Genomic DNA, 25,981 nt, shown 5'->3' with positions numbered 1-25,981 from the left:
TCCATATCTCTACCTCAAGACAGCATCCGATCAATATCATGGGGAAGAAAATGGCTTTCTGTCCCATTTTCAAGATCTTAGGGGAAAGGAGTTTCCAGTGAATATCACACGCCACATCAGGGAAAATGATGGTGAGTTATTTTATAGTTTATCAAAGCAGTTTTCCACATCTGTTTGCTCTCCTCGCTCATCCTTCTAATAACTAGGCTGTGAGGTAGACGCATTATCACTTTGCCTTCTTCCTCCAGAAGTTCGAGTGTCCAGAGGCCATGAGGCCTTCAGAAGCAGTGCCAGGTTAGGACACCCGGTGTCCCATCCCCAGCCCTGCTTTCCTGTCGCTTACCAGCCTTGCCTCTGTCATCCAAATCAGTGAACGTTCCCCGACCCCGTTTTCTGGAGGGCCTGAGGCAGGCGTGTGAATGTGTCACAAAGGCGAACAGGACAGAGCCCTTGGCCTCTGGGAGTTTTCAGGCTTGATGGGAAACTATGACAGGTGTGCACACATGCTACAGAATGGAGCTCTGGAGGGAGAGTGCCATGTGACAGCCACAGGCCACAATGCTTAGAGCCCTTTGGACCCAAACAACCGGTGAGAATAGCAAAATGAAGGTGTTGCAATTTCTACAACCTCCACCTTCCCATACCCACAGGTGCTGAGCCGAAGCTGCAGGCGCAAATATCACACCCACTACCTCCCACACACGCCTCTGGTCCCATCAGGTCCTGGTGGCCTCATTCCTCACCGCCCACAAACCTCAGGAGGAGGAGATGTGGCAACACACATCCCAAACTTCCAACTATAAGAGCTGGAAAGTACAAAAATACTTGTTTCTCCAGGTTCCATTTCTCAGCCTCTCTCAAAGCCAGCGTGTGGAGAGGGGACTTGGCTTCCATGGTCATGATGAAATTCTAGAACCTAGGTGAGGTTCAGTGGGCTGAGGTCTGGAGCCGATGACCAAGAAAAAATTCTTGAGTCATCTTTGGTGCAAAATGGTGGTTTATTAAAGCACGGGGACAGGACCGTGGGCAGGAAGAGCTGCTGCGCCGGGCATGTGAGGAGTAGCCGGCTGGTTATATACACAGGAGTTGGGTAGGTGAGGACAAAGGGGTGTTCAGAAGGGCTACTGGGGTAAAGAAGACTGTCAGGATATTGAAGGCCTGGTTACTATCAAGCCAAGGCCGCTTTCCCTCTAATGGGGCACTAACATAAAGACAATTGGGAGTCTCCTGGTGGAATGTTACATTCCTGCTATCAAGTGTCCTTGTTAGTGTGATTTGGGTTTAGAAGAAATTTAACTTTATTTAGGGGCTTGAGGAACTGAGTTATTTGCCTCTGGAAATTGTGCTATTGTTAGATAGCTTCTTTGTTGTAAATCTCTAGGACATTGGTAAACCAAGGGAGACTCTTGTCTTGCAGGACTGTGATCTCTGCAATTTAACTATTTGTTTTTCTTTTAGGGCAGCCAGAGGTGCCTGAGGAATGTCACACGTATTACTGAGGGGAGTGGGTGGAGAGGGGGTGCAAGGTGCCAGCTTTTGCTTTGTCCTCAGTCAGCCTCCTGCTCCCTCATCAGTCAGAGGCACACCCACAGGTCACCTGGTGGTAAATCAGGTCCTCTGACAAGCTCTGTGGGAGAGCATGAAGCAGCTGTGGAACTTTCTGAAGTCCATGTGCTCTCAGGGCAGAGCAGCAGGCAATGGGGGCCTATCTGCTGACTGTGGCCGCGGGACACACAGTCCCCAGTGCTCTAACATCCAACCCTGCTTCCTGGGCATTCCACACTAGCTGAACTGAATTCCACTACCCACACAAAGCAGCTCTGACCCGCTTACTGGTTCATTCCCTAATAATTATTGAGCACGCCTTTGTGCCTAGCACTTTTCCAGATGCTGAGGATCTAGCAAAGAAGAAGAGAGACCAACTACACTCCCTTCAGGGGGCTAACATTCTGCATGAAAAAAGAACCAGCTACAGACAAAAGGCAAAATCAATGGTGTGATAACTTGGGTTCCGGTTTTTTACCTCTCCCTTTCAAGTTGCTCCTGGTTGCTTGCTGAAACTAAAACTGAAAGAAGAATCTCGGGGTTCCCTGCATCCCTTTCCCCACAGGGTGACAAGCCAATTCTGCTGATGCTCATGCTTCCGCACCAGACTCCGTGGGGGGAGGGGGTGTCAAGCCCTTGGTCCAAAAACTACTGTGTGGGTGAAATACTAATTTCTTAGTGCCAACACATTCTAGTGGAAGTTCCCATGCCATCAGTATGGCCAAACCTTCCTTTTTCCAGAGTCACATCTAAGTTCTGGTGCAGGGGCAGGAGTGTCTGACCAACACAATGGAGTCAGGCCAAGGGGCATGCATTTGTATGCTCAAAGTCTGCCACTTGTCTGCACTGACCCACCAGAGGTCCATTGCCCCAAGGTCCTTGGTCTTGCACAAGTCTCTGCCTACCAGTCTGCACCAGCCTCTCTGGTTCAGTGGGTCTCTCCACCACTGGGGCCCCAGCAGGATATGCCAGCCTCTGGAATGGTTACCTGAAGCCCTCGCTGGCCAAGATGCTATGGAGTCTTCCTCTCTTTGGGTTCTGGCTGCCAAATTGCCCCACACCTAGTCTGGCTCAACAGGGCGTGATCTTTGTTACTTCTCCTCCAGAGACCTCCCTGTTTCTCATTTGGGGAAAGGAGTACTATGGGAAGAAGATCCATTACTGTAAGTTAGGTTTCCTCCCAAATGTATTACACATGCCAATAATTCATTTCTCTCTTGATTGAAAGAGGCCGGGCTCCTAGAATCAGAAGAGAGCATTTCTCCCATTCCCCACCTGCCAGGTTTTCTGAGTCCTGATTCCCCCATGCACACACACCGCCGCACCCCCCGCCCCAGAGGAAATGAGCCTAGAATGCTTTCAACCTTGAAATGGTATAGAGAAGCAAAGCATCATAAGGAAATACATGACGAAGGAAGGAGGGCGGGAAGAAATAGATAATATTTCAAAAATATCATTCCATAGACAAGAAGACAGAGCAGAAAACTACAGCAGGAGAGTAAGAATGAAGACCAAGAAAAGAAAGCTGATACTGCTGGTGTGTATCCATTTATCATTCTGTGGCCAGCTGGATTTTTTTTTTGTTTTTTTTGTTTTTTTTTTTTTTGGTGGTTGGCAGGGGAGATGAATTAAGTTTAAAATAATCAGGTTGGTTGTTCATTTTTTCACTTAGATGCCTGGTTTTCCCTAATTAAGGAACTGCTCAACCCAAGTGATAGATAGTAGTTCAAGATAGGAACCAGTGTCAGGAGTAGTAGTTCAGATGTGTGTACTTTTCCTTTAAAAGGTGGAGGTGTCATGGAACAGGATTGGATATGCGAGGAGAAAAGTGACTTCTCTATCAAGGAATAGCTGCCCAGAGGCAATCACCATCAAAGGGAGCCAGGCACAGGGTAGATTAGCTTCAAGGCGCAAGAAGGAGGAATAAATTAAACTGAAATGGCAAAATATACCCAAAGGAACACAGGAGAAGCAACTCAACATGGGAAGAAAGTGAAGGCTAAAAATGAAGCAGTAAGTCACTCCTGAGTAAAGTACATATTCATATATAATCTATTCAAAAAGCACATTCCCTAAAACAAATTTTTGGTACATCAGTCTATTTGATAATATTAATCCTTCATTAATCATCTGGCAAATCATTTGAGAATCAGCTAACATCCCAGAGAGCCCAGCAGCTTCAAGCTTAGCCTCTCCACCCACAGGCAGCCCTAGCTTTTAACACCAAGTTTTACTTCCTCTAGAAACAAATGAAAGAGGGGAAATAAAGTAGCCACACGAGACATCAAACAGTCTTTAGAGCAGACTAAGAAAGAGTCATTAACTTAGCACAATCATCTGGTAAGCAAAGCCAGAAGCAGGAATAGAATCAGGTGTAGAAGGACCTAAACAGGGCTCACAGATCAGGAGCTTGTGGGAAAGGGAGACAAAGGTTGTATCAAACAACTCTAATATGTACATGGAAATATAAATGCATGCAAGGATTGACATGAGCTTCTAAAACGCTTAAAGGAATTTTACTTACCAACATGAAATGTGTTTTGTTTTAAATATGACATGTGCACACACACAATGGAATATTATTCAACTTTTAAAAGAAATGAAATACGGGTATCTATTACGACATGGATAAATCTTGGGGTTTCTATGCTAGCTAAAATAAGCCAGGCACCTATGAACAAATACTGTATGATTCTACTTGTGTGAAGCACCTAAAATAGGCAAATTCATAGAGACAGAAAGTGGAATAGAGGTCTCCAGGTGTTGGGGGGAGGGGGAAACACTGGAGCAAGGGTGGGGGGTGGCGGGGACTTAATGGGTATACAGTTGCTGTTTGGGAAACTTTTTTTTCTTTCTGATGATGAAATTTTGGAAATGGTTAGAGATGGCTGCACAACATTGTGAATGTATTTAATGTCACTGAATTGTACACTTAAAAATGGTTAAAATTTTATGTATATGGTAAACGGTCACCTTTATGTATATTTAACCACAATTTAAATAAAAAAAAGAAAGAGGGAAGCAGAAAAATCAGTACGGGCAGTCCGGGAAAGGCTCAGCTGTGTTTCCAGCTGTGAATATGGAGGAAAGGGCCAAGAGCTGCAGAGAGAATGCGGACAGTTAATAGAAGCTGGAAAGGCAAGGAAACAGATTCTCCCCTAGGGCCTCCAAAAAAAAAAAAAAAAGGCGCAGCCCTGCAGGCACTTTGCTTTTACCCCAGAGAGACCCCATTTTGGACGTCTGACTGTCAGAATACAAGAAATAAAATTTTGTTAAAAGAACAATTTTGTATTACCACAATTTTGTTTTATTTTAAACCGGCTGACCTAATACTACTCCCTTATCCACACAGCAGATATTGTTACACTTCCCTCCAGGGAACATTCTTCTTCCCTGCCCCACCCCAAACCTGGGCATAACTAATCAATCTTTTCTCAGGCTGCCAGGGGACCTCCCACTTGAGACCAAAGGTCATGGGGCTGCTGGTTTTTCCAGGTACACTTGCCAGACGTAGCAAATAAAAGTACAGATCCCAAAAGAAGCAACAAGCACCCAAATTCCGTTAAATGAGAATTGATCATGCAGTATTTAGGATATATACTTTAAAAACTGTTGGTTATCTGAAATTCATATTTAATTGGACATTTCATCTGGCAACCCTATTTCCTGGCCACATTCAGTGAGCCCACACATAGTGGGTTTGGGTCGTTTTGCATTTTTTTAAATGATTAAGCGTATAGATGTGTTATTTTTTGAAAATCTGATTTCCAGGTTCATTTTAAACCATATCGTCGCCCGCTTCCGGCGGACGTTCAGCGGTCCTGGCACGCGGGCCTGCGCGGGAAGAGTGGCGCAGGCGCAGAGCGGCGTGCGGCCTGCCACTTGTGCATTGCCGTCGCGGACCTCAATGAGGATGACCCGCGCAGGCGCAGAGCGGCCGGAGCCCGGGGTTCCCGGGGCGCCGAGGGCGAGCACCTGTTGCTTCTGAGGAGCTGCCAGCGCTCACCCTCCCCCTCCGCAGGGCGCGGGCCGTCGGTGCCCTGCGCTCCCAGCGCGGTCTATTTATATCGCCGGGGCCTCACAGGCCCATATTGGGCAGTGCCCGCCGGTTCAGCCCGCTAGCTGCCCCGCCCCGGCCAGCCCGGCTCCGTCTGTGCGGCCACAGGGCCGGGTCACGGCGCCATCGCGGCAGCCTCTGCGGAGCGAGTGGGGCAGTGCCTCAAGCCGGGGGTCAGCAGCTTGTAAGTAATGGTGACAGAGGGAACGCGGCCCCTGCTGAGGGCCTTGTCTTAGCTCTAGGGCCAGGCCAACGGAGAAAGGTCGAGGGCCAGAGTTGAGGGGCAGCCTCCCCGGCCCTTGGCACTGGCGAGGCCACTGCGCTTCCCTCCTGTCATCATGGGGCTGGCTCCTGCCTTCACAGATCAGCAGTCACTTCCTTCTCGAGACCGGTTTTGCTCAGCCGGCAGTCGCTTCCCTTCCCTTTTTTTTTTTTTTTTTTTTTTTTAAGGTTTTATTTATTTATTTGAAAGAGACACAGAGAGGGAGCACAAGCAGGGGGAGTGGGAGGAGGAGAAGCAGGCTCCCCACCCAGCAGGGAGCCCCATGCAGGGCTCAATCCCAGGACCCCAGGATCATGACCTAGGTCTAAGGCAGACGCCCAACGACTGAGCCTCCCAGGCGCCTCTCTTCCCTCTTTAATGTGGCTGCAGTCACTGCCCTAGCATTAATTACGTTAACGTTTGCCTCCCTCGCTCGACTGTAAGCTCCATAAAGGTAGGAAGCGCCTTCTGTCTTTCCCTTCCTGGCTGTCTGCCCAGGGCCTTGGCACTTTAAAAAGCCTCAATAAGCATCGAAAGTATTCCCAGGCAACTCTCTCAACTTTAAAGCCAGGAATATAATTGCCCTGCTTCCCCCCACCCACGTGATTCTTAAGAGGAACTAATGAGCTACTGCATAATGCACAGTAAAGCATTTTGAAAAGTATAAAGCGCCTGAGAATGCAAAACAGTGTGAATTCCTTAAAGGAAAGCAAAAAGGAAACTTGTCTTATTTAGCTTTATCACTTATAGGCCTGGTGGTTATTAAACACCTAGTGTGTGGGATGGATTATTGCTATTAAGTGAATAGGTGTTCATAGAAGTGGGAGACTCAAAGTGCATTTAGGGTAGTATGGGTATTCTGAGCCATTTCTTACCAGTGTCTATGCAAAGTTGTGATTCCGAAGCAAAGTAAGGTGTGAGGATGGAATGGTGAAAACCAGAGGTCATAAATAAGTGGCTGTAAGTGAACTAAAAGGGGTGGGGGGGGGGAAGCAGCAATGTGAGAAGAATTATAAATGAGGACTAACATTCACGATAATGGGGGCTGGGGAAAGGAGAGTAGATGTGCCATCTGAGAGGTCGCAACTGTCTACTCAGGTCCCGCACACCGTTGTCACCATGGGAATTAAGTCTCCACTGTTGCCATACCTTCCTTTTTTTTCAGTAGATGTTACAATGTGGCAGTTTTGTGTGTAGACAGCAACTTTGCCACCCTCCCCACCAAAAAGTCTGTGATCAGCCAATTTGTGATCTCTGGCTTCAGTTCTCTAAAAACATTAGGAGCTTAAAGAATCAAACAAAACTTTTGAGGGTAGAAAAGAATCTTCAAGATAATCGTTTATTAACTGGTCTAAAACACGAAGGAAAAAAAGGTTATCATCAACCTGTAATTTAGGATGAAGGAAAACCTTTAATTGCACAGACCTTATTGAGCAACCGTAAGGTAGCAGGCATCTTCACAGACAGATGTTAAGAGTATGGAAATGACTAAAACATGAGCCCCCTGCTCTCAGTGTGCTCATCATTGGAAGGGGAGGCAGGGAGATGCAACAGTCACTATGTTCAAGGTGCAAGCAAGGAAGGACAGAGGAAGCTTCAGTGGGGGAGTGAAGTCTGAGCTGAATTTGGAAGAGCCACTTGTATTTCTTCAGGTTGAAGGGGGAGAAGTATATTCCAGACAGACCAACATGTGTAAAGGTAATGTATGCATTAGAATTGTTAGTGGTTTGGTGCTATTAAAAGACTGAAAAGTGTAAGGAAGAAAAGCCAGGAGATGAGGCAGGAAAGGTGGGGAGATGCTGGATTGTGAAGGGCCTTGTGATGTTTGAGGGGCGGTGTTGGTGAAAATAGGCTTCGGATATATTTTTTTAAATCTTTGTTATTGAAGTATGTTTGACATAGCATGTTATGTCAGTTTCAGGTGTACAAAGTTGTGACTGGACAATTTCAGACATGCAGTGCTCACCATGGTAAGTGCAGTTCTCCAACAGTATCCCTTCCTTCCATACTTCCTCAAGGCAGCCCTATCCTAAATTTGATATTTTTTATAATTAGCCTTCATTTCTTTATATTCTACCACAGTCCTATGTATTCTTAAAATATATATAATTTTTTTAACTTTTTATTTTTTGGTTTTTGAAAGATTTCTTTATGAGGGGGGAGCTAGAATGGGAGGAAGAACAGAGGGAGAGAGAGAGAGAATCTCAAGCAGACTCCCCACTGAAGGGGATCCCCACTCAGGGCTCTTATGACTGAGATCATGACCTGAGACCATGACCTGAGCCGAAATCAAGAGCCAGATGCTTAACTGACTGAGCCACCCAGGCACTCCTCATTTTTTATTTTGGTGTAATTCCAAATTCACTGAACAATTCTAAGAATGGTATTTTTAAAAACTCCCATATACCTTTCCCTGGATTTACCAATTGTTTATATTTATTTTTTCAGAATATATTGTCTATATTTACCCTATTTAGAACATAACTATTTTGCATATTTTAAACATGAGATCCGTGGTATGTAGCATCTATTCTTCTAAGTCTATGATGTTCTTGAAATTTCCGTTGATACATGTAGCTCTACTTCATTCTTTGTTTATGCTGTGCAATATTCTCTTGAGTGATAACCTCCAGTTTTTCTCCTCTCATGTTAATCAGTATTTAGGTTATTTCCAAATTTTTGCTATTTCAAACAGTGCTACTGTGAATTTAAACTAGTTTGGACTTCCACAAAACATGGAAGCAAGCTCATGCATCATCCCTTATGTAGAAAAAGTAGCAACTTTAAAGATAATGTAAAGATTATAATATTAAGCATTATAAAAGCAAATCCTTGGCAGCTTAAATTAACATTTTTATGCCACATTAAAATTTGTAGCAGTCCGTCTCTGAAAACTAAATATACTGGACATGGGTATAACTGCATTTTGGATTTGCAAAGTAATTAGGCTTTATTCTTGTGATTTGTATTTATCTTTGCTACTCATTTTTTCTCTATTATTATGGGTACTATTAATATGAATGCACCAGTTCAGTCTTCTATAAATTGGAGCAGAGAATAACTTCCCATTGATATCATTGAGAACATTTATACAGTTTTGTTTTGCTGATGAGAGTAGAATGCCCTCCCTGCCCTCATTACAAGAAAAAGTTGCTGTCAGCTCTCTCTTATTTATGAGCTGTGTCTGTACCCACAAGCAATTTGTATATGGACCCAAACATTGTTATTATTAGAAAAGTATTTATACAGGTGTATCCCACTTCAGCTGTACCAAGCAGATTTTACCAGGCAAATGGTGTATTGTGCATACATGGCCTTATTTCGTTCTCCCAACTCTTAAATAGTTTTCAAAGCTAATCTCAAGTGAGGAAACTGAACAAGGCTAAGAAACTTGCTCATGTTAATTGATAGCAGAGCAAGGATTCAAAGCCAGGCCTCAGTAACCAGCCAAAGTCTGTGTTTCTAGTGTCTGATCTGTACTCTGTTACACTACTGTAAAATAACAATAATTTCCATTTATGGAACACTTGGATGCCAAGAACTGACCTAACTGCTTTTATATACATTCTTCCCATTTTACAGATGAACAAACCGAGGTTTAGAAAGGTTAAATCATTTTAGGATTATAGCAAGTAAGTGGCTAAACTGAGATTCAAACCCAGGACTCTCTCCCTTCAAAGTCCCCATCTGCAATGCTAGTACCTTCTCTGTACCTTATAGATACAGGACCCAATATTGAGAATGTCTTGGAAGTGTGGCGGTGCATTCAACTGCATGGGTATTTTTCAGGGTTTCCATCAGTAAATTCATTTGGTCCATAAATCCATAGAAATTTTGAGTGGCTTTCAGGAGGTGTATAAAAGGCAAGTAGAAGGAGGGGATACTTAGTAAATATATGTGCCCATCTAAAAATGTATAAATGTTCCTTCAGAAAGTTGGGAACAATTATTTCTGTTTTAAAAGTGTTTGTTTTTGTTGAAGCCAATGTTTGGGGCAGACAGGCTGTATCTAAATAAAGTATTTATTCAAGAAATTGATTTCTATTTGGGAACCTTGGGAAGCAGATGATCTTTTTGAATCAAAACTCTTTAACTGGACTTAAGCAGAGAAGTGGAGGTTAGGCACCCAGATGAGATATTATCTTACTCAGGCTCTAGAGAGTGGATTTATTTATAACAGTAGAGGAAGAGTCGTTTTCTGTATAGCCCAAAAGCTAAGAATGGATTTTATCATTACAAATCGCTTTTAAAAATCAAAAGAATACTGTTTCGTGACACGTGAAAATATATGAAATTCAAGTTTCAATAGCCCTAAAACATTTCATTGGCACACAGCCATGCCCATTTGTTTATGTATTGTTTATGCCTGCTTTTTCATTACAAAAGCAGAGTTGAGTTGTTAGGACAGAGACCCTAGAGCCGACAGAGCCTGAAATATTTACTCTCTGGCCCTAATTTGCCCACACTTGCACGAAAGTGAGTGGTTAAGGGTGTAGACTTTGGAGTCAGATAGAACTGGGTTCAAAACTCAGTTCCTGCACCTGTAAGATGTTGTGGCTATTTAATGAGAAGAGGTAAACTTAGAAGAGTGACTTAAGGTATATTGTCTTCTATCAAGAAGGAATGAAGGAGCGCCTGGGTGGCTCAGCTGGCTAAGCATCTGACTCGGTTTCGGCTCAGGTCATGATCTCAGGGTTGTGAGATCAAGCCCGGCATTAGCTCTGCGCTCAGTGAAGCGTCTTCCTGAGATTCTTTCCCCCTTCTCTTCCCTCCTTTTCTGCTCTTCCCTGTCACACATGCACACTCTTTCTAATAAATAAATAAATCTTTTTAAAGAGTAAAGATAATTAGAAGTTCCTCTATTTTACTTGACAGTATACTAATAGAAGACATAAGAATATACCAGAAGTGGGGGTGCCTGGGTTGCTCAGTGGTTAAGCCTCTGCCTTCAGCTCAGGTCATGATCTCAGGGTCCTGGGATCGAGCCCCGAATTGGGCTCTCTGCTCAGTGGGGAGCCTGCTTCCCCCTCTCTCTCTCTGCCTGCTGCTCTGCTTACTTGTGATATCTCTTTCTGTGTCAGATAAATAAATACAGTCTTAAAATATATATATATACCAAAAGTGGAATTTTACAAAATATATCATTGCAATTACCATAAGCAACCTTTTCTCAACCTGTTCCCATATGCCAGTCATACCAGTAAGGACTTTTGAGTGTCAGTTACAGCAATCCTAATTCAAGCCAGCTTCAACAATAAAAGAATGGTTTGTCACTAAAAACTGAAAAATATAGATCTAAAGCATGTTCCAGACCCATTGCTCTGGATTCTCTGCCTTCTTCTCTGTATTTGCTTTGTCCTTGTGCTGGCTTATAGGGACATGGCTGCAGCAGACCTCTCATCTGGGTAACACCTGGACATGCCCCCTGTTGAACCAGAGACCTGAGCTTCACTCTGATTAAGCCCATCTCTGGTCTCACACTCATCCCTGAACCAGTCACCATGGACCTACCCCATCCATTCCATCAGAATACAGATTGGATTCTGGGGGAAATCCAATATTGTCCACCGTAAAGTTGTTTATAAGGCACTACTGTATTTATAGAGAAGAGAAACACATACTGTACTAGTTATTCAACTTTTAACTTCTCTTTGAAACTAATGCTGCCTGTGCTTTTATTAAGGTAGTCCCATGCCACAAAGTTCAACAAGGTGGTTTGGTTCTTGTCTTAAAGATACAAAATCCTGAGGCACCTGAGTGGCTCAGTCAGTTAAGCATCTGCCTTTGGTTCAGGTCATGGTCCAGGGGTCCTGGGATCCAGCCCTGTGTCAGGCTCCTTGCTCAGCAGAGAATCTGCTTCTCCCTCTTCTTCTGCTCCAAAACCCTCTGGTGATCTCTCTCACACTCTCTCTCAAATAAATAAATAAATCTTAAAAAAAAAAATACAAAATCCTAGGTTTGCGGTCATAACATTTGAGCCCCTAGAATTTCATTTCTTCCTAGCAACATCAAGGTCAACACTTTGGAAACTAAGGAGTCTGGACTGCCTGCATTGTACCAGATCTAGTGATCCTACCTGGAAACTGCTCTTGGCTTTCTAGCACTGGTATTGGTATCCTCTGAGTGAGTCTTAGGTATCAGTACAAATGGAATAGGAGAAACTTGTTAATATTTATCTCCTTATAAGGAAACTTTTCTGGTTTTCAGCTCAAAGTAACAGCTGCCATCTATAAAGTTGATTGATGTGTTTATGTACAAAGAGGCCCACATAATATGATTTGGGCTACTCATAATGTGTTGTAGGAGAGCTCAGAAATATAATGACCTCTTAATTACCCATAATTGGATTCTCTTGGTAAAAATCTAAACAAATGAAAGTAAAAAACAAGGGTTCACTTCTAACCTACAAGGCCTCACAAAGATAGTCTTAAGCTTTTACTGAAGTCAAGCTGAGGCATTAATGCTGGAAAATCTAGCAAGGAGAATTTTATTCCTTTTTCAGTTACACAGATTCTTAGATCAGCTAGTTGTTATCATTTCACACACTCCTGCAGTGATTTTTAGGTCTTATAGTTGCCATTGTATTCTTAAACATTTCTCTCATGCTTAATACTTTGATTCAATGAACTTTAATTCAACACTGAAAAAAGTGTCATTTCTCATTGAGATACAGTGAGAATTGAGATGGAGAAATCTCACTGAGATTTCTAAATTTGATAGGATTATAGAAATGTAGAACTTTGACAGCTGACAAATTATGCTTTCGAATGATTAAAATCATCACTTCTCTTCCTCTCTTAATTCCTAAGAGTGGCTTTTCTACCATGGTTCATTCTTAACCGCATACAACTTCTAGCCAAGTAAGAACTAGAAAGGGTGTCAGGATCTGAAGACCTGCTCCTCAATATAAAGGTTGCTGACTCTAGGAATTCCTTCTTTAAATCCAAACAGCTGATTAGCTTCCTTGAAACACTGTTTCTATTCCCCTGGGCAAGGGGAAGACAGACAATTAGCTTAAAGAGACTTCTGATTAGAAGAGGGCTTTTTAAGGAGAGAAGTGAGTCCATCTCTGCCACTGTGAAGTAAGGAACCAGGAGAAGCTGAGCAAGAAGTGGGGATAGAGAAACAGGCTGGCTTTTGTGCACTTTCTAAGTTTAGGATGATTTAGCTCTAAGTTTCAAGTCTTGTGAATTCTCGGATCAGCAGACATTTGGTTATGTTTTCCAAAGCACTGTTTTGAATTATTTGCCCCATAGGAAAAGTTTGAACATAATTTTAATGGACTTTTTTTCTCAGCCATCCTGCGTGGTTCTGGGGCCGTTATAACATTTGAGGGTGTTTTGGGTTTGTTTGGTTTTTTTAAGATTTTATTTATCAGAAAGAGAGAGGGAGAGAGATCGAGCTCAGGCAGACAGAATAGCAGGGAGAGGCAGAGGGAGAAGCAGGCTCCCTGCCAAGCAAGGAGCCCGATGTGGGACTCAATCCCAGGACGGTGGGATCATGACCTGAGCCGAAGGCAGCTGCTTAACCAACTGAGCCACCCAGGTGTCCCTGTTTGGGGTTTTTTGTTTGTTTGTTTCAGCAGGTATACATGACATTTGCAGTGATGCATCTCTCCTCAGAGAGCAGGTTAACCTAATTTCCCTACCCCCTTGGCCTGCAGGCAGCTAGCAACTGCAGTTGCTATACAGGCTTCTCTTACTTCTCTCTTCATTCACCTTGGGAGGGAGGACTTTCCAGCCCTCCTAGAAAGATCTCTGCTGTTGATTAGGTGAAATGTTATTAGTAGTTGATCATTTACTGTTTATACAATTACTGACATTATTCCTAGACACAAAAGTTGTCTTAAACTACTGCATTTGGGGTGAATAACATTTATTTATAAATACTTCTTAGCACTAATACTGCATATTTAAATCACCAAGAATTGTGTTCTTATAGGAAACCCGATTCTTTTCTTTCCCTCAGGAGTGTTCCAGCACATCTCTTGCTCTGTGAGTAATCAGACATGCAAATAGCCCCCACAAGAATCCAGCTACATTTGAAAAAGACGTACTTAGAAGCACTGAAAAGTGTATCATGGAGTGCAAAGCTGAGGGAAAAGAAAAATACCAACATAGTTTGAATTTATTGAATCAAGTTAAGAACATGAAAGAATTAGCAGAAATGATTGATGTTGTACTCATAGCAGAAGGGGAGAAATTTCCTTGCCACAGGCTGGTCCTGGCTGCATTTAGTCCTTATTTCAAAGCTATGTTCACCTGTGGACTACTTGAATGTACTCAAAGGGAAGTCATACTTTATGATATCACAGCAGAAAGTGTGTCCGTGATACTGAATTACATGTACAATGCGGCTTTAGAGATCAATAACAACAATGTGCAGACCGTAGCTATGGCTGCCTATTTTATGCAGATGGAAGAAATCTTCAACGTGTGTCAAAAATATATGATGGACCATATGGATGCCTCGAACTGTGTGGGTATCTATTATTTTGCAAAGCAGATTGGAGCTGAAGATTTATCTGATCAGTCGAAGAAATATTTGTATCAGCACTTTGCTGAGGTGAGCTTACATGAAGAAATACTAGAAATCGAAGCACACCAATTTCTGACGCTTATTAAATCGGATGACCTTAACATATCCAGGGAGGAGAGCATTCTGGACTTAGTCCTAAAATGGGTAAATCATAACCAAGAATTGCGCACGGAGCATCTGGTTGAACTTTTGAAGCAAGTCCGGTTGGAACTTATAAATCCTTCTTTTTTAAGACAAGCCCTAAAAAGGAACACAATGCTTCTGTGTGACGCGGAGTGCATTGACATAATTCAGAACGCATTCAAAGCCATCAAGACACCCCAGCAGCACTCTCTGAATCTTCGTTACGGCATGGAGACTACCAGTCTTTTGCTTTGCATTGGCAACAATTCTTCAGGCATCAGGTCAAGACACAGGAACTATGGGGACGCCAGTTTTTGTTACGATCCCGCTTCACGAAAGACCTATTTTGTCTCGTCTCCCAAGTATGGAGAGGGCTTGGGAACCGTGTGTGCCGGTGTGGTCATGGAAAACAACACCATAATTGTGTCTGGAGAAGCAAGTGCCTCTAAACTCTCTAGACAAAAGAATAAGAATGTTGAAATCTATAGGTTTGTATGTCTCCAATATTTGCAAATTGCTCTGACATTAGCAAGGGTAGAAGAAAGTCCTCCTGAAAGAGGATCATCTCTTCAATGACATGTAGTCAAAATTACCCTGTAATTGACATATTTTACATGTATAGAAAATTCATAATGAAAACACCCACATTTTAAAATTATTCTTTCTCCTTTTATTTGTGATGCACATACAGCTGGATTTCCATAAGTTAAATGTATATATGTTGTGATTCCACTGTACAGTTTCATGCTCAGCTTTCATTATTGGTCCATATGAAAGGGTACAATTGCTTAGTTACAAGTTTGGAGAATGTAAGGTGACTTTTAACAAGAAGAAAAGTTGGTTCATATGCATTTCTTTGAAAAGATTTTTCAGTACATAATTCAGAGTAGTAAATAATTACTTATTTTCTTCACCCCAAAATTGCTAATTATCTGTCAGTTTTCACTCTGTATCCCTAATTTGTAAATCTTTCCTGAACCTCCAAGAGCATAAAATGTTCATGGCCTAAGAGTTCTAGGCTTCAAGGCCCAGAATCGCAGGAGAAGTGAGTGTCTGCTAAGAGGTAGCATGTCCTCTAGGTCTCCTGTGTGAGGACTATACATTCGTTTACTGTTTCTTCAAGTATTCAGTGAGCATTTGGGGCTTCTGTCTAACTGGGTAAATAAGAAATAGGTACATAGAATAAGCACTAGGTAGTAAAGCTGTCCTTCAGCGTCCTCCCCTTCTCAGTTCCCTCTTAGGAGGATTTGTTCAGACTTTTCAGTGAGCAAGGAATTCTTCTTGCTGACAAAGTTGGGACAAAGAAAGAATTAAGAGGTCTACTGTTTTCCTGTCATCTTTTAACATTCCATTATCTGCTTTAAGTGATAGGCCTGTCCCCTTTTCACCTTCGTCTCCCCTGGTAGTGATGGGGGAGGGACGGCAGAGCCCTGGGTGAGTGACCAGGCCCTGTTCCCTTAAGGGCCAAGCATGTCCTGGGCAGTAAGCACAGCCTTCTTCAGAATAACCAGATCCCAATAATCAGAATAATCAGATGTCAGATCCCAAGGGCCCTTCTTTTCATCATAGAGTCACTTATACAAGTATCTCAGGTTCTTTGCAAAGCTTCTTCTTCCTCATCAAGATGGTCCACAGTTCTGCTATTGTTTTAATTTTTTATTTAAATTCAATTAATATATAGTACATTTCAGAGATAGAGTTTAGTGATTCATCAGAAGCATATAATACCCAGTGCTCACTATATCATGTGCCCTCCTTAATTCCCATCACCCAGTTACCCTATCCCCTCTCCCACCTCCCTCCAGCAACCCTCAGTTTGTTTCCTAGACTTAAGAGTCTCTTATGGTTTGTCTCCCTCTCTGATTATGTCCTATTTTATTTTTCCCTTCCTTCCCCTATGATCCTCCATTTTGTTTTTTTAAATACTATGAGTGAAATCGTATGATAATTGTCTTTTCTGATTGACTTATTTCACTTAACATAATACCCTCTAGTTCCATCCACATTGTTGCAAATGGTAAGATTTCATTTTTTGGTGGCTCAGTAATATATAAATATAAATTTTATATATGTAAAATTTTAACATATATATAATTTACATATATATCACATCTTTATCCATTCATCTGTCATACACACACACACTCGTGCGCGCGCATATATATATATATACACATATATATATATATATATCACATCTTCTTTATCCATTCATCTGTTGACGGACCTCCAAGCTCTTTCCATACTTGTAGAGGTTGCTGCTATAAACATCAGGGTACAGATGCCCTTTCAAATCACTATGTTTGTATCCTTTGGATACCTAGTAATGCAATTGCTGGGTCATAGAGTAGCTGTATTTTTAACTTTTTGAGGAACATCCGTACTGTTTTCCAGAGTGGCTGTACCAGCTTCCATTCCCACCAACAGTGTAAAAGGGTTTCCCTCTCTCTGCATCCTCACTAATATTTGCTGTTTCCTGATTTGTAAATTTTAGCCATTCTGACCAGTGTGAGGAAGAATTTCATTGTGGTTTTCATTTGTATTTCCCTGATGCTGAGTGATGTGGAGCATTTTTTCATGTGTCTGTTGACCATTTGTGTATCTTCTTTGGAGAAATGTCTGTTTCTGTCTTCTGCCCATTTCTCGACTGCCATTATTTTTAATAAATATCCATCCCTGTCCAAGTGTCTTTTTCTTAAGATCCTCAGGCATCTTTCCTCTTAACTTTTTTCTTAAAGATTTTATTTATTTATTTGACAGACAGAGATCACAAGTAGGCAGTGAGACAGGCAGAGAGAGGGGGAAGCCAGCTCCCTGCCGAGCAGAGACCCCAATATGGGGCTCAATCCCAGGACCCTGAGATCATGACCTGAGCCAAAGGCAGCGGATTAACCCACTGAGCCACCTTAACTTTTTTTGAAAGCCTACTTCCCTTTCTGATGACACATGTCTAACTATATACTCTGTGTTTTCCTTCTTACCTGTATTCAACTCAGCCATGTTCCCATCACCAACCAGCTCATCCTCAGGGCTCAGTGTTAGGGCCAAAGTATCAGTTACCCTGCTCACCTCCTCCAATAATGAAATGGTCAGCATGGCAAATAATGGAATTTTCAGATGCATTGCTTTGGGCTTCAATGAGCCAGACTTCCAGCAGATATCTGGATAATTAAATCTTAGAGCACTCCTGAAGGTCATATTAGTGCCAGTTTTGTGATATGTGTGAGAAATGGTCATCTTGCGATACATTCCTACTCTATTATTTCTGTTCTTATCCCTTTTATCTTTGCCTAAATGTTCTTCAACTTGCCTCCATATAGTTCATAGATTACTATGCAGATCTATTTCTTCTTGACTTAGGAAAGATACCTGTACACTCTAGTAGGCCATTTCTTTTCAGAAAAGATATACCTTTCTGTGTTCTGTAACTCTCTCTCTTACTTAGGTGTACACACCATTGAGGATGTAAGTGTTGTCTTAACACTATCAACCTCTGTGAATGTCGAGCCACTTTTGTCACTATTTCCTTTTCATGTCATATCCATTTTTCTTAATAAGATGTTTTATAGTTTTATCTGGGTGTTTTCTCTCTCCTCACTTTCAGTTCAAGGTGTTAAAAATCAGATTAGCAAGCTTGCCCAACAAACACATACTTCCCAACCTTCATGGGATACTTGACCTTTTTTCTTAACCCATGTATCAGAAAGCCAAAATCCCATTTTTTAGTTCTGTTTGATATACTTTCCACTGGCTTTACTTCAGTATCCCCCATGCTTGCCACCTAATCCTCCTTCCTCTTCTAAAATCCAGTACAATTAAAAGTCATGGTAAAAATATCAGCTGTGATTCTAGGGACTGGTTTCCTACCTACATTACACAGAAAGTGATGACTGGGTTTGTTGAGTTTCTGCATTTAGACTATGACAAGCCAGACATGCCCTCCAGGAAGGGAATATCTTCCATCTTCCCTGTTAAGCCTAAAGTAAGGAGTTCTCTCTAGGGAAGAATGTAAGAGTTGACTCAGAACAACTGGGTAAAACTCCAATAATCCAATTTACTGTCAAGTGTTTGATACGAAATAAGTAGCATACTTTAAGCTGTACGTTACTCTGTACTTTAAAACTGTACTCTGTGTAGAACATTCATCATTTCTTCATTTATTTCCAAACAGAACAGCTTTTTTTTTTCTTATTTTCCATATTTTCCTGGTTTTGTTTTAGTTTCGAATTCCAGAATATATTCTGGATTTTCTGGGACAGATCTAATTTCACATCCCACTGTCCTCATAAATACTTTTATTCTTCTTAGACTATGCATCCCAAATCAGGATTGGAGAAAACAGACTTACCGTTATCAAGAGGCAAGACAAAGGATACCCACAAAATCATACGTTTAATGACTACATAATGCCACACACACACCATCAGTTAATGTGTTGGACTCTAGGAGGTATTGAAAGACCGTATATCCTGATGTCCCTACCTCCCAAAACCCTTTCCAGACTGAGATATTTTTTCATGGAAGCAATTACTGATAATTTCAGTAATGTTATACCCAGACTATGAAAAGAGATGTTAAATATAGCAGACACTTACATGTGCTCTTGACTCTGTTCTAAGTCAGAACTACAAGAACAAACCTTAAAATTCTACATCCCTTACCTTGTCCCATCAGAAATCTCTGAATTGAGATATTTTGAGATTCTCTACTGGAAAGTTGATTGCTTAAATATAGTATTAAAGTGAGACTTCTAGCCCACAGAATAAGTCATTTTTTTTATTCTTCATTTTTGCTTATTCCTTTTTTTTAGTAAAATTACAAATGACTTGCTGCAAGTATTCCTGTTTGTTCTAGATTTTCTTTCCCAGAATTAGGTAATGAAAGCTAGTCTAAGATAATCTATACTTTGTCAATATATTTTCTAAAATTCTGCAGGGAGATCTGGTTAATTATTTCCATGCATATTACAGTTTGTTCTTCAACCCTTGCCAAAAAAAAAAAAAAAAAAGCACAAACCTACATTACAATCTTGTATTAATGTTTCTTCCTCTCCCGTTAGATGAACCAAATCGTTTTGTTTCTAGCTGGAAAAGAAATTTAAGTGTGTTTCTTGGGTGAGTTTTCCAGTTAACACTAATCCTGGGTTCTCTCTCTCAATTTTCAGATATCACGACAGAGGAAACCAGTTTTGGGAAAAGTTATGCACCGCGGAATTTCGAGAGCTCTATGCTCTGGGCAGTGTCCATAATGACCTCTATGTTATAGGAGGACAGATGAAAGTCAAAAACCAGTATCTCATTACAAACTGTGTGGATAAGTACTCTGTAGAACGGGACAGTTGGAGAAGGGTGTGTCCCCTTCCACTGCAGTTGGCATGCCATGCCGTAGTAACCGTGAATAATAAACTTTACGTGATCGGAGGCTGGACCCCTCAGGTTAAGAAATTTCCTGTATACTTAATTGGCATGGCTGTGCTATGTCTGGCCGCTGGGTTGAAAAATATTGTAGTTTCTGAACACTAAAAGAGCATGTCTTACATCTTGGTAAAATGCCTTTTATTTTATAGAATATTAAACTTAAGATTGTAAAGTGTTAAAGCAGTTTAGGAGAATGAATTTTAAAGTGTGTTATTCATAGACATGACTGCATTCAGTATTCATGCTATGCTCTTTATAATCCTTCCCATTCTTGCTAATTATGAAAGATGCTTATGCTGAGAAATTATCTGTAGGGAGCATCTAAGTAAGAGATAGAGACACTGGCTCCTCATCCCACTTCTGTCTGCTTAATGGTTGCATGAGCTGGGACAAGGAACTCTCAGGTCTTTTCCAAATTTAAAGTTCTTACTCTACATGGGAAACCAGAATATTCAACCCGTGATGGCTCAACATTTCCACAAAAGTAGATTGTGATTTTAAACATTTTATGCCTTTGCTGGGCACCAGCGGATAGAGAAACCAGGATACCATTTGCATGGAAGCCCAGTGAAGAGATGGCAAGCCAAGACTGCAAAGTCAATAAAGGGCAACCACAGTGGCTCTTCCTCTTCTCTCTGGGTGTGTCCCCCCAGTGCCTTCAGTTTTCATGGTAGTAGCAGCAGTCCAGCTGCCTTCTGCCCTGGCCTGCCAGTCGTTCTCATGAGATGAATCTTACTAACTCATTGTCCATCCCCATGACAAAAAGTAAACTTATTTTTGCCTGTATGCTTTCTTATTTTGGCAATTTGCTTCGTGATAATAACTGATAAAACTGGTGCTTTTGGCATTCATTTCATAAGCTTGAATTTTGCCATTTATAGCATATCATACCTGTTTTTAAACCTTAAACTTCACATTTAATACATTTTGGCAGGTGTCCTGTGTACCAAAAAGTAGTACAGATTTAATCACAGCAAGTGGCTGAAACCTGACCAATTATTTGTAATTAAGCATTTTCAGAGCTGTACATTACTTAGTTAATCTTACATGAATAAGCTCCAAAGACAATGTAGAAGCTTTTCTTTGGTTTTTCTTGCCACTAAAATAAAGATCAAATACTTAAAACTTAGAAGGAAAATTAAAACAATAAAGTCAAACATGCTATGTATAATGTCTTAGAACAAATGACATGTGGGTATTTATTGCATAACAAAAGCTTTTGCTGGTCTCTACCTAAAACACTACATTAAGTTGCGAGATAACCTGGGGTTGTGAATGCATCACAATGATCATAATTCCTGGTGTATTTAAAATAATTAAATTAATTACAACTTTCATAAGTATGGCAATTATTTCTGTGTCAAACACCTGCATCCAAAACAAAAGACACTTGAAAAGCATCCTTAGACTGAAGTCATAAAAGTTCTTGAGACATTGAAGACAAAAAAAACAGAAACACTACTTTGCCTGAAGTTTATGATAGAGGAAACCATATTCATGTGTGTAAGAACAAATTGTTCAATTTTTACTATCTCTAGTCATTAAAAATGTATATAAAAATAAATACATAATAGTAACAGCAAATAATGTATATTAATCCATCAATCTTGAAGATGAAGTTCAGACCATTCCCATATAGGTCATAATTTTGGTATAAAAATACTCTAATTACTAAAACACAAAATGTTTTCTTAATTTTGTTCCATTTGGATCAGAAAAATATAAAGAAAATGCCTTATGAATTATTAAACTTAGTTTCTCAAAAAAATCATTAAACTCTAGTACTATAAAGTTTGTTGAAACAAAATTGCACTTTAAATATTGTTCAAGAAAGTTGGGTTTCATTTTCAAGGCTCTGCAGTTGCTTCATTTTTGTAAAAAGTGCTTTCTTGTCTCCTTGCTCAGATCCCAGGCTATGAGCCAATCCCCCAGCCCCATTATTACAAGATATAAATTCCTCTGACATTGGCAATAGACTTATCATCCCAAGTCAGGGGATCCGGTGTGTTTGTGAGTATGAGGCTCAGCAGCTAAGTCCCCTTCATCTCCTTGGTCGCCTGCTTGGATTAATTGCACTCACATACTCACAGAGCTTTCCCAGTGGTATGTTATTATATCGGCTGTCATATTTCACACAGATGGATCTCCCTGATGAAGAACCAGATCGACTAAGCAACAGACTGTTGCAGTATGACCCCAGCCAAGATCAATGGAGAGAGCGGGCGCCCATGAAGTTCTCTAAATACCGATTCAGTACAGCAGTAGTCAACAGTGAGATTTATGTTTTGGGTAAGAAGAAGCAGATTGCTAAAAGAGTATGACTACTTTTATTTTTCTCTGTACTTTGCCTCAGTAAAAGCGACCTGTTCTCCCTTCCTCTCGCATCCCAGTTCTGGTGTATCTACTAGCCGAAAATGTTCCTTTGTTTCTTGTTTTCCTAGAGCACAGTCAGGTAAGATTAAATGGAATTCCACTGACTTAAGGAAAGCAAAATTATTTGTATGGAATTTTCAAGAACCTTGGAATTCAAGATCATTAGTGAAACATCTTTATATTTAGTATCAAGTAAAATATTTTGAAATGGGAATAAGTCCTTGGCCACCTTTAGTTGATGAAGTGTGGGTGTTTGCAATCAGCTGTGATTTTCTGTGCTCATAAAGTAAGCCATCATAGGTAAGACACACATTATACCAGCTCTCTTCATTTTGCTTCACCCACCAAACTTCTGTAGAGGTGTTATCAAATAATTCTCATCTGAATGTATTTTTCTTATTTCTTAAATATATGTGGTCTTGTACTAACCAGTAGGAGTTAGTGAAAGACTGGTTCATTTCCACTAAAGTGGGTAAAAGTTCTAGAACATCTCCTATGTTTCCCTTATACTTATTCACTTCTTATTTTTTGCTCTTTTATTAAGTCCATTGCTTTTCTAAGCACATTTTATCACCTTTCCTCCCTCTCCCGTTGTCCCTGTCCTGTGTGGGAAAGGGTGAGACTGGGACAAGGAGGCTGACCAGCTGGTAAACTGATTAGTATTCCAGTATTCTTACTTCATCCCATGCACATTGATGACTAACTGGCAAAAACATAGGGAAGGTGATGGGCACCAAAAAGATGGCAAAGAAAAAACATGAGATATGGGCTGAGAGCAAACCAAGCGTTTGAATAGCATTTAGGGTTTTTGGGTGTTGGGTGTTTGTTTGTTTGTTTGTTTGGGGGAGTTTTTTCGCTAAATGGAATGAAGTTCAGTTGTTCAGGTGTTGCTGTGGCTGCCTGCACAGCATGAAGCAAAATAATTAATGCACTCAAATATTAATCGTTTATAATTTTAAGAACATTATGCAACATAATTTATGACTACCTCAGTTATGAGACTCATAATTATAATTAAGTTTTTCCTCTGGCAGTATATTTGTTACTTTGTTATAACCATATGCTGTGTCCTAGGCCCAGAAGAGACAATATCTAAACCAGAATAGATTGCCTAAATAGATGTATAACTCCGGGGAGACAAGGGCAGATCTCCTAATTATATTAAAGTTGGAGGTAGTCAAAAGTGGGATAAAGGTGATTTATCAACTCAACAAAAATGAGATTTCTGCTTAATGTGGAGCCACAACTAGGCTAGATGTGGGATAAAAATGTAGTGTTTTGTTTGTTTTTTGAGAAGTTACAGGGGGAAATGCACCTTAGAGACAACCTTTGGAGCTCACCCTTGTTGGCATGAACAAGTGTCCACTACATGAATGAAAGAAGGCAGATGTTGCAGGACCAGTAAGATCTGGATAGGTGAAAAAAAAAAAAAAAAAAAGATCTGGATAGGTGACAGAGAGAGAAGTGTACACCCAGGAAGAGAGATGGGGCAGAGCAGTAGGGGAAAAGATGAGGAGGAGAAAGCTCTACAAAAGCTTGGAGGAACCCACCAGGCACAGGCAGCTGCAGGAAGGAGTTTATAGGTATACCAGGAGCCAGGTTACAAAGGACTATAGTGGAGAATCAAGAGTAAAATAGTACTGAAAAACTATGCAGAAGCAACATGATTAAAGAATGTTTGGGGAGTACTGGTGAGGTGAGGGGTAAAGAACAGATCAAAGGTGCGGAGAGACTGGAAATGGAGAGACCAGTCAAGTCTCTTGCTAGTCTTAGAACTGGCAAGTAGTTCTAAGCTACTACTTTTGTAGTAGCTTAGAATCCGGTTTCTGGATATTCAGAACTGAGGACCAGATTCATAATCACTCAAATAAATGTCCCCATCTTGTAAGATTTGATCCAAAAGAGGCCACATTCCCAACATTTGCTACTTAATTCCCAAATATACTTGGAAGCTTTGAAATGGAATGAAGTTCAGTTGTTCAGGTGTTGCTGTGGCAGCCTCAGTTCAGATTTCGTTGTTCATTGTATGTATAATTGGAATTTGGGCAAATACCATATAGAACCCTAAAACTTTATCTGTTTCAATGGTCTGTACAGGTGTGTTACAGTCATTTGTTAGTTAGTTAGCCCTGTCTGCTTTTGGGAATCAATGGATGCCTCACTATGATGGGGGTCACTGCCAATTATTATTATAACCCCTCTCCCTCATATTGTAATAGGTTTAATTTCTTACTATCTCCTAATTACTCTAGAGGCTGCCCCCAAATAACAGCCTCTGAAATTTCCTTCCCCATGGAAGCAGTGTGGTAAAGTGGGGAATGTCCCCGCTTTGGATTGAGATTCTGGCTCCACCATTAGACCTGCATGTCCTGGATCTAGTAAATCATTTTTTGGCTCATATTAAAGTTGGAATGCCTACCTATTAGAGCCATGATTAAATAAAAGTTGTAAAATCCCTACAATTTAAGTGTTCAGATTTGGTTATAATTACTGGTTGGTTTTTTTTTTTTTTTGAGCCCCTTTGTGTTCTAGACACTTTGCTGAATTTTTTGCATAAAGAAATTCATTTAATGGTCATAAAAAACTGATAAAGTAGTAACTCTTCTGTATAGCAGACTAGATATCTAGACTAATCCTTCCACTGAAAATACTAAAAAACAAATGTTGGGAAAACATTTTTTTTTTTAATTTTCTAAAGAGCTTCTAAGACCTGTTATGGCAGTAGGAATTTGGCAGACCAAAAGGGAAGTGAAAAGCAGGAGGCTCCCAGTTACAAAGAAGTGAATGAGTCGACATCCTCTCCCCCAAAAGCTACTGTAAAACCAGACAGATTTTTCAGAAACAACCATTTCAGGTCTCTAGGAACCAGCCCAAAACAACAAACTGAGAAGAGCTTAGCTTCTCAAAAGAGCTGAACTTGAGGTAAATCTTCAGGCAGTCCTTGGCATTCTTTCCTGAGCTGTCCCAGTTCCCTACCTCAGTTGATCCAGCATGGGAATTCTAGCAGAGTGGGCTCGCTGTAAAAACCAGTAACTTTGTTTGCCATAGGGGGCTGACATGTTTGGGAGTAAAGGGTGGGAAACCCACACTCATGGTGACAAATGGGAAAAGCCAGCATCTTACCTAACCTGAGATTTTAGTCCTGCTTGGGACAGCAATGGATGGGAGAATTAGCCAGAAACTGAATAGTGACTTTCCAGGAAAAACCTGGTTATGAGAGTCCTAGACAGTCTTGATAAATTCTTCACACATCCCTGGAGACTAGGGAAGCTGCTCAGACATGGAGCCCATAAGAGTATATAAGCTCTTTACACATCCCTGGGTGACTGGGAGTATGAGCGCATGTACAGAGATCTGAGAAGGCCAGGCAGAAAGTAAAAGTCATGGTAGACTTGCAAACTATCTGAGCTTTGAATGTGCTCCCAACACACAAAACCTACACACAGATCAACAAAGCGAGGTTGGAAGCCTTACTAATGTTGGGAGTATAAACAATTAGTCTTGACTAGACCTGAGCCATGAAGTAATAAGAGTAACCCATATGCTTTTTTTTTTTTTAAGATTTTATTTATTTATTTGACAGACAGAGATTACAAGTAGGCAGAGAGGCAGTCAGAGAGAGGAGGAAGCAGGCTCCCCACCTAGCAGAGAGCCCAATGCGGGGCCC

At 41.0% G+C, this 25,981-nt stretch overlaps 2 protein-coding genes across 5 annotated transcripts in view; one reads left to right on the top strand and one right to left on the bottom strand.

Annotated features, from left to right (window-relative positions):
• MGLL (monoglyceride lipase) overlaps positions 1 to 25,981 on the bottom strand; it is a 224,369-nt gene that overhangs the window by 172,702 nt on the left and 25,686 nt on the right. The gene's annotated exons all lie outside the window — the stretch shown is intronic.
• The window catches only part of KBTBD12 (kelch repeat and BTB domain containing 12), a 75,870-nt gene continuing 55,292 nt past the window's right edge, over positions 5,404 to 25,981 (top strand). For 3 of the 4 annotated variants that reach the window (XM_004738642.3, XM_013055167.2, XM_004738644.3), the window contains exons 1-5: positions 5,406 to 5,786; positions 7,780 to 7,834; positions 13,832 to 15,012; positions 19,689 to 19,959; positions 22,080 to 22,230. In XM_004738642.3, coding sequence (XP_004738699.1) covers positions 13,943 to 15,012; positions 19,689 to 19,959; positions 22,080 to 22,230 — 1,492 coding nt within the window. In that variant the 5' untranslated portion in view covers positions 5,406 to 5,786; positions 7,780 to 7,834; positions 13,832 to 13,942. Of the gene's footprint in view, positions 5,787 to 7,779; positions 7,835 to 13,831; positions 15,013 to 19,688; positions 19,960 to 22,079; positions 22,231 to 25,981 lie in introns of all 4 variants that reach the window. The other variant, XM_013055187.2, reaches the window with a different exon arrangement.

Source organism: Mustela putorius, unplaced genomic scaffold (assembly GCF_011764305.1).
Source record: "Mustela putorius furo isolate JIRA1106 unplaced genomic scaffold, ASM1176430v1.1 tig00003850_pilon_pilon_pilon, whole genome shotgun sequence".
In the NCBI taxonomy this organism is placed as follows: Eukaryota; Metazoa; Chordata; class Mammalia; order Carnivora; family Mustelidae; genus Mustela; species Mustela putorius.
This window is presented reverse-complemented; position numbering and strand designations above follow the sequence as displayed.